General features: G+C 38.8%; 1 protein-coding gene across 2 annotated transcripts in view; it reads left to right on the top strand.

Annotated features, from left to right (window-relative positions):
* The window catches only part of LOC134535162 (ubiquitin carboxyl-terminal hydrolase 1), a 29225-nt gene extending 20838 nt beyond the window's left edge, over positions 1-8387 (top strand). Inside the window, exons 9-10 of one of the 2 annotated variants that reach the window (XR_010075582.1) lie at positions 848-1480; positions 1532-8387. Coding sequence is in view for 1 of the 2 variants with exons in the window: in XM_063374149.1 (XP_063230219.1) it covers positions 848-1127 (280 nt within the window). In the remaining variant the exon portion in view is untranslated. Of the gene's footprint in view, positions 1-847 lie in introns of both variants that reach the window. The other variant, XM_063374149.1, reaches the window with a different exon arrangement.
* The last annotated feature ends 6167 nt before the right edge of the window (positions 8388-14554 follow it).

Genomic DNA, 14554 nt, shown 5'->3' with positions numbered 1-14554 from the left:
CACAAGGTGTGTGCAAGGTGGGTCCCCAGAATGCTCACCGAAGATCACAAACCTCAATGGGTTAAGCAACCTGTGAATTCCGTAATTGCTTTGCAGAAGAGAGCAAAGGAATTCTTGGATTCAGGTGTCACTAGCGATGAAACCTGGGTGCATCACACTACACTAGAGACAAGAGAACAGTCCCGTCAGTGGCGACATTCAGGATCACTGAAGCCACTAAAATTTAAACAAACATTGTCTGCCGGCAAAGTGATGGCGATCGTGTTTTGGGATAGGATGGGGATATTGTTGTTTGAGTTAATGCTTACGGGGGCAACAATAAAAGCTGATCGCTATTATCAAACTTTGAAGAACCTTCGCCGTGCAATTCAAAACAAAAGAAGGGCATGCTGCATTTTCATCAAGACAATGCTTGTCCCGATACTGCCCGTGCAACAACCGAACATTTCAACCGATTTGGTCTTGCATGGAAGTCACACCTGGGTGGGATGAATTTCAGGACCGATGAGGAGTTGAAGAGGTCATAACGCTACCTGCGGGCCGTGGTCGGAGAGTTCTATGACACGGGTATACAAAAAATACTATACCGCATGCAAAAATGCATCAATCGCAATGGAGATCATGTAGCAAAATAGTAGAAAGTCCAGGCTTTCCAATAATGTTCAGTTCATTGCAAACAAACGTGTTTTTACTTGTGAATAAATTTTGGAGACCTTATTTTACTGACAACCCTAGTACAGTATATTTATCCAGTACAGTCCCAGAGAATGTACAGTTTAGAACGAAATAGAGACCATCGTGATGTAGCTTCGTAGTGACGTGTATTGACGCAGGACTCTGTGGGCAGGCTGGCGTGCCGCTCCATGGACTGCTGCGGGGTGAAGCTGGGGCAGTCCCTCGCGGACGGGGACCCCGCCCCCCACCACGCGTACGCCTACGGCTCCCTCCGGGTCAACGGGGACGCCCCCTCCCCGGAGCCGGCGTGGCTGGAGTGCGACGACGAGACGGTCCGGGCTCTCTCCCGCAAGGAGTTCGAGGATGTGCTGGCGCCCAAGCCTTCCAAGGTGTCTGCCCTCACCCCCTACCTTCTGTTCTACTCCCGCCGGAGCCGCGGCCGGCCCGTCTAGGCGCTCCCCTCCCCTCGGGACGGTCTCGCTCCATGGCTGTACGTTGACGACACGACTTCATTTTGTCTTTGTACAAACCGAAAGTTGTTAAACTTTGGCAAGAGTTTGTGTTCAGAGTTATCGGTGTATAAATACTGGGGGAAATGCTCATGTACTTGTGCATGTAGGGCGTTGTTTAAAGTTATTCCCCGTAAGTAACGTAGCCGCAGAGGTATTGTGCTCGACCGTGTAGGTGAGTTTGTGATGCACGTAGCAATGGTGGGAGGTGCTGTGCATTTCACTTCCTTACATTTAATACTTGCTACATGCATCGTCATGTATACTTCCATAACCGACCCGACAGTTTAGTTTTAGTTTTGAAAACTGTTTGGAATAGTGGTCACATTTCGTAGCTAACCAAACAGTTTTTTTTGGCCAGTTTCATAGCCAATGTAATCATAATTACATAATTATGATCGTAGTTGTCTGAATTGGTTATCAAAGGATGATAAAAACTTCATGTTGTGTTTGCCACAGTCAGGATCAGCAGGATTTGCTAGTTTCAATAATTAATGCCTATATAGTGTTTTGATGGGCGTGCGTATTTCCAATCTTCAATTTGTAAGTTTCTGAAAACCAAATGTCTCGACTTATGACTTTCAAAATTGTTTACGTAACTTTATTTAATTTTTTATTAGTGTAGTTAAGTGTTTGTTCTGATTATGTTTCATTTTGCAACTATAAATCTTTATAAATAATGATATTACTTGTTTCAATACACAGAGATTTCAATACCAGGATTGCAGCAAGCTATTTTCTAGGTAAAATTTTACTATTTTCATAGTAGGTTTGGTTAGGATAACTTTTAAGTTACTAAAAAATTAGAGCAAATATAAACACATTTTTTTTTTTTTTTTTTTGGATGAATATTGAATTTTACGTACAAGATGGACTGTTTTGAAGATACTAGCTTCCTGTTTGATTGGAATTAATGAGATGTATGCTGATTAATGTGATTGACGTGGCTCATTTTTAGTATTTTGGTTTTGACGCTAATATTGGGCCAAGGTTAACATTTTATTTTCAGATGTTCACAAATTTTTTTTTTTTTTGTTCAATACCTACATAAATTACGTATATTTCAGATATGGGTAAATGTTAATAGCCTTTCTTTTTTTCTGAGAAAATGGAAAGGAATTACGTACTAGTGTTTTACAAAAGTTACTTTCGACCAACGGAATCCACTCCACAATACAATAACTGTACTGTACTAACCGTGTGTTGCTGTTGGGATGTAGTTTATTGAAGTGATGATGGAGTGTCGCTTGAGCTAGGAGATCACGGAAGACGTGGGCTGTGTACGGCTGCTAGGAGCTGCCGTGAAATGGTTTGATGGCGACGCTGGCTGTTCAGACGCGCACTTGTGATGGTGCCAGTGCCCGTTTCATCTGGTTCTGTGTTTGTTTCTCCATGTACTAAACCCCACTCCGGCGACAGACTGTAACATTCTGTAATACAGACTAAAATGCTGTTAGTAAAAATACTACTGTTACTAATACTAAAAATAAGAGATTTTTCCATGTATCACCCTGCTCTTTGAGTTATTTAATTTTCTTCCCCCCCCCCCCCCCCCCCCCATTTTAGAGTAGTTTTTTTTATATAGTCATTTCAAATTGCTTTTAGTTAATATTTGCACCAGTTATATTCTACATGTTACATTATTTTAGTAACATAAACAATCATAATTAAAACATTTTACTTACAAATTGTTACATGGTTGATTATTGGAAGTTAAACTTCTGTTTCTCCATGGATGGGCAAAGTGTAAAACATTACTTCAAAACCATTTTCATAATACATATTTCTGCATAAAGATTTGGAATTATGTTAAAAAAAAAAAAGACCTAATTATTTGACCTGGCAGTTTAAACAAAGCATTAAGTCACTTAAGTGATTGATGTGATGTCTTAGTAAAGATGCAGTTGTATCATGAGCTTGGGGAGAAACTTTTGTTTTATCTATGGGACAGGCAAAGAACTGGTATGGTATTTCAACTAGAGTGTGTGCAGTATAACATGAGCTCGTAGATTAATAAAAGTACTTAGAGTAGATCGTAGGCTTCTGCGAACACTATTTTTTATAATTCAAGTTGAATATCATAATTTTCACAAATATTGAATATTTTTTGAATAGAATTATAACAATCTGTGAAATTTTTTTGTAAAATGATAAGTTTGAAAATAGTTTTGTTTATAGAACTGATTATATACATAAAGTAGAATATGTATTATCTATAATTTTAAATCGTACATGATGGACTCTTTCCGTGAACGCATTACCCGTGTGTCCCATAGGTCTGGCAACATAGCATATTTACAACTAGGCAACGGTGCAACCTGGAAACACACCAGTGTATCATTGCACTGGCACTGTTTTGTTTACTTAGTAACAATCCAGACCTCACCGGCTAGCCACGGCCTGAATTGCACATACAAAAAAAAAACTTGAATTTTTTTCTGGGCATCAAGAATAATTTCAGTTCCATTGAATTTGACTTTTTGAGGTTATGTACGTATTTACCTTGAAGATTGCTTTGAATAAATAAGTCACGAATAAAGTTTGTTGATTTATTTCTCTGTTCATCAAACAATGAACACTGCCGCCATTTTACCACACAGTAGCATTTGCACTCTAAAACAACTAAAAGCTAGCAGACTAACAAAGCTTCTAAAAAAAAATCAGGTTCATCATTTAGGGGACAATATTTTTTTCACAGTTCATTAACGAAAATCCCACGATGCGACGCACAGTGCAAAGGGCAGACGGACAGTCATCTGCTTGGCATGGCCACCGATTCACAAAAACCGCCCCCAACTGGGCCTACGCTGCTGCCTATGCTCAAAAACTTCTAATTAAAAATGTCCTAAACAATGTTCCTCAGCACGGTCTGAATACAGACGTGAAGTTCTTCTCGACTGAACATTATGTGTTAAATTTGGCGAGCCGCCACTGAATGCAGATTCCCGAGCGACGACTGACGACGAGTCCACGAATCTGCGTCCACCGTACCAGGAGGAGACAGCTGCGTGACCTCACTGGCCAATCAAAGCACAGCACTCGCAGAAACACAGCAGTATTAAAATAATTGAACTCTCGCATGATGCTTTACTGGCAAAATTACTCCAAGCAAATAATCACTTAGTCTAGTGACATCATTTTTAACCAATCAGAAAAAATACATGAAAAAAATATTAGTCAATCATGGCACATGGCAACAGCACTTCAACTAATTCCACAGTCTTTTCTCACAGCTAACCCAACTCTCTCTCTCTCTCTCTCTCTCTCTAATTATTATGTGCTTGGCAAACCATTGCACCTGCCAGATCAAACAAATAACCAGTGCATTAAATGCCAAGGAAAATTATGCTAACTTTCATTTATGAATAAAGGAAAAAATATATATACTTTTTCTTTATTCGTAAATTAGCGCTTGCAAAATTTTCCCTGGTACACAAAAACCTAATTACAGAAACGTAAAAATAACACCCAGGGCCTTATTCCCATAATGCAAGCCAATCGTCGGAATAATTTAAAGAGCATGAAATAATGTAAATCATGATTGTAAAACATATTGCGAACACACAAATACTTCTTGAAAGGAATAAAAAGCTGGTATTTAAATGTCAGAAAACCTAACCATAGTACTGAATATGAGATAGCATGATAAATTGTTAGTTAAACCATTTATCAAGTGGGAAGGGCACTGCTGCGTGAGATACAATAAATTTATAAATAATCTAATTAAGCGGAAGACTGTATGGTTGGCTGCTAGATTTTATGTGTGGCTCCTAAATGTTCAGAGATTTTGGAGATGCCTGTTAATATGTTACTTTGGCTACAGCACAGGAAAATAACGTAGGCAACAGGCAATGTTGGTTGTCAATTTATTATAGCCCATTAAATCATTTTGGGTTAAGTCATCCACGTATTTCATCTCATGCCTAGTCTTGCGTAGCTTTGTGTGTAGATTCTTGTGTAGCCGTGACAGGAGGGTCACAACTGAAAACGAAGAAAAAACAACAAGGGGTCTTTCCAGTAAGACCCACGGCAATGGTGTGCTAGTGCTGCAAGAAATAATGTCAATCGTATGCAAAATAACATTTTATTTATAAAAATATAGAGGCAAAACATACATATATATATATATAAGTCGTTTACTAGCAATAACTATGCATTCATCGTGCATTCAGGTGGGAATTCATACAAGCTAAAATATTGTTGAGATTAAGTGGGTCAACTGGCGATGCGTTTGACGTAGCACAAATCATATGGGCCACTAGGCTAAAAGCAACAGCAAGAAGTAAATAAATTACAATTACAATTATGACGCGGCTTGACAAGAAGTGTCCAAAACCATCGTGGCGTGCCCATATACAACCGCAGAAAAGAAGTATTACACAAGCTAGAAGTAGTACTCGGCGTGAGCAAAGAAAAATAAAGCAAAGAAATAAATCAAGCAATGACCTGAAGGGTCCAAGATGGCTTACAAACATTACAAATCATGGCAAAAATGCAAAGGTGAAAGCGCGGCCACAACGCGCAGGCAAGAATGAGAGAACATATTAATTACTGAAACTAAGTTTCACAGCTGAGTACATACCACAAACGCGACGCCAGCCCAAGTGACAGCCTTTGAGTCAGACGACCGAGAGACTGCGGCAAATAAGCCTGGGTGCCGGGTTATATAGGCCAGGAACAACACACGTCAGAGTGCGCTGGTGGCGCGGCGGGGAAGGTAGGAAGAGGAGGTTGGAGAGGAAGGGGAAAGGAGGATAGGGAAGAGGAAAGGAGGGGAAGGAATGTTGAGCAGTGCCTCACTTGAGTGCAGAAAGACTTGGGCTAGTTCATCTAAATGCATACAGCATTGCCTTCAATGGTTTCAACAAAAGCATGCCTGTGTTGGCTAGTTTGATTCCCGGATGATCGGAGGTGTTACCCCAGTTACTTTGGGAGAGTCCGAAATTTTTTAAAGGAACAGCCCCTCAAAAGTCTACTTTCACGTGTGTCTGACATAAACCAACCAATAGCACTAAAACAATTTTAAATAATAAATTTTATACAATCTGAACGAACTTTGAATGTGTGGTGCAGCAAATTTTGGTTTTGTAAAAAAAAAAAAAAAAAGGGGGGGGGGGAGTGTATGCCATCGTCCCTTCCAATGTACAGCTACTTGGGCATTGCATGTTGAATAAATTAAGGAATTTGTGGAGTCTAGGGAATTCTGGCATTTATTGCTAGGAATGCATTATGATAATGCTGCCTTAACTCTTAAATATAATATACAGATAATATATTTTTTTATTTACTTTACCAATCTGTACATATTTGTTTCCACAGTTGTTTATTTCACTAAATGGGATGAAATTAAGATAAACCATATTAAGGTCAGACAGCTTGTAAAACACTAGTGCGTGTGCTGTATTGTTTATTGGAAACAACAAATTGTTTTGGTCAACTCATAATTGAGTGATAAAATGTGTAGAACTTTGTACTAGAAATTTGTGAAGATTAAACACTTTTTTTTTTTTTTTTTTAAATTTACAGGGTTTGTTGTGTGATAGTATGGTGTAGAAATTATGTGTAATTATGTGTGTGTTAAAAAAAAATTCAGAGTAAATGTTTTTTAATTCAGCAGAACACTATGTGCTGACATTTACAAGTAGCTTGTAACAAGTTACTGTAAAAATGATTGTGTGGAGTTTTGAATAGTATATTGTCGATTTTATCTGCTACCGATAATACTTTATATGAACACTTTTGTTATGTGGAAAATGTAAATTAAATTAATTTGTCGAAATTACAGCAGTTTAAAGAAAATATTTGCAGGCTCTTGCCAGACAGTTGTGTAATGTTAAGAATATGTATAAAATAGCATTAAAATTGTAGTTTTGTTGAAAATATATGAGGGATGAATACTAAATAGTCATTAATTAAAGTTCCATATTTTTAAACCTTTTATTTATGGAAAGACTAAACAATAAAGATCGAAGAATTTTATTTTAACACCTGTTGATTACTTGACCAGATGTTAGACATACAACATAGCTTACAAGTTGTGTTAGTTACTGCAGAGTGGAACAGTTTTCTGGTTGGTTTCCTTGCTTTAAATGAACAGTCCACTGTCTCTTATTGGCCGGTCAGGCTGCCGCGGGCATCCACACTCAATGCCTAGCCGTGGAAGATGCAACTGTCAGCTCTCGGTTCCTCTGTTTGCGATCAACTCGACAGCTCGTAACGAATGGTAGGTTTGCTTTCTTCCGCGCGGAGTTACAGAACTCTGAATGAGCAGTCGAACGTGGTAAAGGAGCGGGTACGGTCCCTAGCGGAGCGCGAGCGTTCATTTTGCGGTTATTGTGAAGTGGCAGACGCGTGTGTGTTTGATTTTGAAGACTGTGGGAAATACTTGGCAATAATTCTGTTGCTGTTTTTATTTTTATTTTTTTATTGCATGTGATGCTCTCGTGATAGCGTTCTTCTATGCATGAGCAAACATCAGGTCTCTAACTGCAGGAGGTTGGCTGTCACGAAGAAAAATATTGCACAAATGTTTATTATCTACACTTTGCTTGTAATGGCAATTTTTATGAATTAGTTTGTGTGTGCTTTGTAAGTGCCTATTGTTTTTGACATTGTACACACAATAATACCTGTTTATTTTGTTGTGCACCCTGTACGTCTTCCCACCCAGTGGTTACAATTTTAATGTTTATGCACATTTTATTTATTTTTAAAGATATGTTTGACGTGATCAAATAACTATGTGACCTTAAAGTTTACTGCAAATTTTTGGAGAAAACTGTATTGTTAAAGTTACGGAGTTACGGTGCAAGTTTTAGTAATCCCATTAAAACTAACCACAACAAAATTATGTGTTAAATTATCTATTTTGTATGCTGTATAAAGAGTTTTTATTTGAAACATGTCTTAGGTTGAATTAGTTGCATCGAAAGTATTTTGGAATTTAGTAAGAATAATTATGACTAAAAGGGGTGTTGGAAATTGGGCAGTTACATTCCAATCACTGTTTTCAGATGAACACTGTAGGGTAAGCCATGTTAAGTTTAATTTAGAATAACTAAATTATAGCAAGTAGAGTTATACGATTATATTTAGTAACTCTTGTAACCAGATGTAAATTAAAATAATGTGCTTGATTGTTGATGGAAGTACATATTTAGTATGTTAATTTATGATTCTTGAATAAAATGAAGTTGGTAATGAGCTCGGTGTACTCAGTATTGGACATGAATGGTATTAAAATTAACATTTGTGATTCCTTGTGGGATAGACCATGCTTTTTGAATTTTAGCAGTCATTCTGCAGTTAAAAACTCAAATTATGTGAACAATTTTTAAAGTTCACATCTGCTTAGATCACACGAAATAAGTAACATTTTGGAAATAAAGTTTTATTTTTCACCTTGCCCAAATCCCATCAGTTTTACGCACTGCTTGCTCAGATGCGTGTACAGTTAGAGCATCCTTTCTCGAGGTGCATAATTAGTTTGATGTGGTGACTAGTTTAAGTAAATGACCACATCTGCAAGGCTACCAATAGTGCTGGCTGCGACTAACTGGAGTATATGTCGTTCGACCTGGCACTTCTTTAGTGTGCAGAGCTGCTGATGCTGTTGTGTTTGATTTCTCTGCGCGGCTGTGAAGGAGCCATAGTTCCCTTGCACTCAAGTGACTGCCAGTGAATAAACGCCCGTCATTAATGGTAATGGCGGGCAGTGTTGGTGGCATGTTCGTGCAGCATCTTTTCTGAATCCTCGTCCTTTAAGCAGTGTGTTGTGCACAGGTTTCAAATGATTGTTCGTAAGTACCTATTTTACTTTGTCAGATGTACTGCCAGTGGCTGCTTTGGACTTTGCGGGAGGCCTGAGGGGCATATGTGATACCTGCCAAGCACTGCTCCAGAAAATTTTAAATATAAACTCTTTAAAACAAAAGTTTTTTTGAGCCAATTTGGAACTTAAATTTCAACAATGCCTTTGCTAATTTATTTCGACAAATTTTTGTATCATTTCCTTATGAATCATCATTGGGTTGGTTTTATAAATTCTTACGATCAAATTCTGGAAATATCGCGTTACGTGAGGCAATAAAATTTAAGAAACATTTTCTAATAACGAAATCATGAATAGAAAAATTAATTGACCAGCACTTTAAATGGCTTGCTAGAAAAAATTCAAATTTCCTTTTACCAATAACATCTTATTTTTTTAACAACAAGGTTAAAAATGAGATGGACCGGCGTGCAGCCCCAAGTAGTAGCTGCGTACTGTGCCAGGATGTCTACAGGCTTTGAAAGATGTGGAAAAGCTCCGAAACAAACAACGCAGCTGGAAATCATGAAAGTCCTAGCAGCGTTATGTGGACTTGCATTTTGTTTTTTGGGCGCCTCACTTCAGTTAATGTAGTCGTACGTGAGTGGTTGGAAACTGTCTACGTAAATCGTGTGGAAATTATTTCTAAAATGGTTTTACATTCTCATACGTAAAGAATCTGCACATTACGTCTGACCTGTTAAATTTATTTCGTGAAATTTCTTCTACAGGCATTATGTGTTCCTGTTTTGACAGTGGATGCTACCAGTGTGACTAAGTCCAGCCAGCTATCCTTTATTATCTACTTTAAGATGAGACTTGAAAATATTTAATCAGCTATTACTCAGGAAAAAGTATCAAAAAGTTACATGTTAGAAAAACAGGATTGACAGAATGTGAAGTTATTTAGGTTTACATTAGGTTTTAATACAACGGGATTGAATTTAGTGTTTTAAGGTGAATATTTATTGGGACTCAATGTAAGCAGTGTTGTGTAGCTAAATGAAACATTTGGAAGACATTTTTTTATTACTTATAATTCAACTTATCTGAGTGTTGAAGCGGGAAGTTGAGATAGTGGTGGCCTGAAGTTCTGAGATTGGGTTTTCGAAGTCTAGCAATGATGCATTTTGTTTTTGGCCTAACTGGCTGCCGAAATTATTATACCAAATGATGTTACATTTTGTTCATCAAGTGTTTCAAAACATCAGCATATTCAAGATAAATGTGACTAGTTTTATCCTTTTTAATGTTTATTGACCTGTTAAAAAAAATCTATAAACAAATTTACATAGTGTACCAATGACAAATATAATTATTATTTTTGTAGGTTACTTTAAATTTAAAATAAGTTAGTTAATGTTTATTTTGTTACCTACTCCAAAAATTCTAAACTGCCAATTTAACGAGATTACCTTGCTGCTCTAGGCTGAGGCATCAATGACTATGTGCAGCTCTGTTATACTTCTCTGGTTTCAGGACTCCACAATGAAAAGTTTAAAACGATGGTATAATCTTGAACCAGGGACCATGTGCACTTTGGTCATAATGTGACATACATATTACATAGGATGACTTGATGTAAGCTTTTGGACATACACCATTATTATCACATGTAGGTATGTCTGTAGAGGAAAACTACAAAAAACCCAAAAGACAAAAACACAAATTAAGCAATAATTTGCCGTTGTCAACAAGATATAAACACCACATAATATTCAATAACAGGAATATGGTCAACAAACAAAGAAAAACAAAGAAAAATGGACTAAGATAACAAAAAAAAAACCACAAATGATGACAGCAATGGCATATGTCCAAAAGTTTACAGCAAGTCATGCACTCCCATTGCACAAATCTTTCAAAGATAATTACATAGGATGCCATGAAGTAATGTTTTTTTGTCATCTTGCAATCAAGTTGAAGTTTTTAAAAGTACCTGAACATGTTATTCTTCAAAATAGCGTGCAAAATCTTTGAATGGTAATTAAAAGAAATATCATTTTTTCCAAGTCTTCATAAATATACCTCCACTTTGAAAGTCTTGAGTGGGAGGCTTTGGTGGTGTGATAACCTCTTACTTCTTCCATAACTTGTGAAGTGTCTCATCGTGTATCAGTGTGTACAATGAAGCAGCACACAACTGAAAGATACTGCAGAGTTTGAGTACTTTCTCCACCACTACCCATCCAAACACTGTGTCTACACTGTGTCCATGGATACAGGCACACGTGTATTGAGATTCAAGTGTACAGCCAATCAGCACACTGGGTTAAGCCAGGTGCAGGTGCTAGATGGGCCCACGAATGAGATTCCAAAGGTTGTGGGGCACCGGGACCTGGTGTCTGTGGGTGGCGGGAAGCCTTCTTTTCACAGACGAGAGACCGAAAACCCGAAGTTCCCCGAAGTTCATGCTTTTTTTTTTCCCGTATCTTTAATGTAGCTATCATAACCAAATCAACCGTCCACAATGTTTTAAAGTATTTATAATGTAGCTAACCTAACCTTATTGACCATTAGTATCCTTTTATCAACACCGCCATATTTATTTACAATGAACAAAAAAAAAAAAAAAACCCCGAAGATGCACGATCGTTCGTTTGTCTCTCTCGTCTGTTAAAAGAAGGTTTCCCCAGTGGTGGCGGTCACAACAGTGAAGAAGTGTGTGGCGAGTCGCAAGAATCGCAGTGAGATGACTGGTCAGAGGCTTGCAAGTAGCTCAAACGAGAGGTTTCCTGACTTCCTTATTTCACCCACTGGCACCTTTCCTTCGGGGGTCGACTCTCAGGAACCTTGGAGCACTGCAGATGACTCCGGAGACGGGCGTTCACTGCTAGAGACTTGCGTGGCACATTTCAAGGAGCCGCCCCAGGATATGCTTACACACCGGCCTTGAGGGTCAGACGTCACTAGGTCATCTTGGGAAGATATCAGAGGCGATAACCCACTAGAAGCCAATGGCGACTTCAGGATGACTTTTCGGGAGGGGCTATCGCACAAAGAAAGGTCGTAGTTGCAAAAAATTAAAGTGGCCAGATATTGGCCTTGGAATATTATTTACAAATTACAGGTTTCAAATACAGAACCTTAGTAGCTCCGTGCAACTTTTGATGAGATAAAAGTTAAACATATGAAATTAAATATTTAAGTAAACATAAATATACACTAATCAATAAAATTGGTCTCGGGAGGGGCTGTCGCCCCCACCGCCCCCCTCCTGGAGCCGCGCTTGCTAGAAGCACCAGCGGGCGTCGCATTTACCGTTCCGCCTCATCGACACAGATACACCCCTGACTAGGTGGACCCCTTAAAGTTAATAGCTGCAAATCCTTCAGCGACTGTGTTACATGTGCAAGCTATCCAGGTCAAAACAATAATGACTAGTAAAATGATATTTAAAAAAAAGAGTTTAAAACGTACTAAAAGTATAAAATAATTTCTACTAGCCCAGTAAAGATTTATAATCCCATACATATTCTAAAAAACATACAGATTGTCCTAAAAAATTGTGATTGTTGATTTTTAACACCTATGAATTATTATCTTTTAAGATTTAAAACTAAAATCGTGGAGCGCATGCGATCAATATTAGTAAGAAGTGTAGGGAGTAGCTGTCATTGAGAGAACTCGCAACAGTTAATGTATTTTGCAGTGGGATTAAATTATTAGTGAACTATTGATGCAGCAATTGTCTAATGGAGAGAAGCCGTGACGGACGCACCATGGGCGTCGCAACCGGGTGGACGGGGGAGGGGGAGGACACTTCCCCCCCAATAATAAAGGTCTTTAATTTCTGCCTCTCCAATAATATATTTAGTTTCGTAGTTTCTTCGGATGTTTAAATTAATGATTTTGTGTGGATATAGCACCAGCAGATATGTTAACTGTGTTTTTACAAATTTGTTCTCGGAAAATATTTTTATAAAAAATAAATTTTATAGTGCAACCAACTATAATTAGAATATTTAGGAAAGAAAAATGCCTAAAAACCACCTTTTTGCACCTTTAAACCCCATATTTTCCCGGGGGAGGACCCCTGGACCCCCCGCCTTTTTTTCTTCCAGGGGAAAGATATTCCTCAATAACTAAATCAATTGAAGCCTCCCCCCCCCCCCAAAAAAAAAAAATGTATCCTTGCGACGCCCATGGACGCACTAAACTAGAGTGGGTGTAAAATACAGTGCAAACACCGTTCATTGACGTAGTTCTAAACTGAACTGTTATATGCGCTGTTAGTTCACTAAGTCGCCGTGAGCTCTGCTAAGTAAACGGGCCTCGCCAAGGAGAAGGGTAGGAAGTTGCCAGACCTTACTATATGACCGTGTGACTGACATTTCTCCTAGTCCCTTATGCGTGATACAGGCACCGCCTGAGAGTGCTGAGTTATGCATCCCGCAACACTGCACTGTTCTGCTCGTAGCCTAACGCCATACATCAGGAAGCTTTGCTAAACAAATTTGTAACAAACATACAAACTTAAATAGAAAGCTAGTTAAAATTGCGTCATCCAGTTCTGAGCTATGTTCAAATTTTCAAGTGTGTGTAGCTCATCGGGAAGTTGGTTTGAAATCGATTGCAAAATTTGTATCGGACGGACAGGCAGACAAGAAAGCGAGTTAGCAAACACGCTTCCTTCATCACGTCACCCTGATACGCCGTGATGTCGGTGCTATGAGGTGTTTGTGGAGCAGTGTGGAATAAGTGCGCGGGGGAAAGTGGTCAGGGACGTAACTAGACAACTAAACTAGTTTCCACCCAGACCGTTTGTATACAGTGTTGTTCTTGAAATCACCTCTCCAAGTTTTCCTCCGTGTTCCTCCTTCAAAATTCTTCTCAATGAGATTACCGGCTACTACTGAAACCTACGACCAACTCCTGGAAGAACCATCATCGCAGCGGAGGACTGGTTTATTCCGTTTATCCTGCCACCAGCTGGCGACAATTTCTTTTTCTTTTTACAAACCAACCAAACCTGACGAAACCTCACATCGCCACCACATATTAATCCACACTATTACAAATATTTCGATTCGACTTAGATGGCAAATAAAATATATATTTATTCGCAGTCGTTTCATTTTTAGTACGGGGGAAAAAATTACAAGTTTTTTTAAATATTAGACGATACACGTGTATGTATATTTCAATACGAATAATTAGGGGCATGCATATTTCACGAAAAGATTCCTCTATTAGCTGAAAGTTAAAACACTGTAACATCGCGGCAGTGTTTCGTGATTGGGTGTCTTTCTTTCAGGTACACGACGATTTTTTACAACTCCAATCACAGTGATTCACGCGTCTGAGTGGCTCGGTCAGACAAGGCAACGACTTCTCTCGCCAGACGGCCGCCAATCACAAGGAAGAAACCGCTGGTGCGGGTATACCTTGTTGCAGTCTAATAGGCGTTCAGATTTATTCGCGAAAAATGCCTGCCCCTAGATTCGTAATTTGAATTGCCCTGGAACGGTATCCAAGTGAACACGTGCCAGTGAGCGCCCGGGGAATGACCCCCCCCCCTTGCCCTTCGTGTAGCGTCCGTGCGCGAGGTGGCGGCGTG

The sequence above is a fragment of the Bacillus rossius genome, chromosome 8 (assembly GCF_032445375.1).
Source record: "Bacillus rossius redtenbacheri isolate Brsri chromosome 8, Brsri_v3, whole genome shotgun sequence".
Lineage (NCBI taxonomy): Eukaryota > Metazoa > Arthropoda > Insecta > Phasmatodea > Bacillidae > Bacillus > Bacillus rossius.
This window is presented reverse-complemented; position numbering and strand designations above follow the sequence as displayed.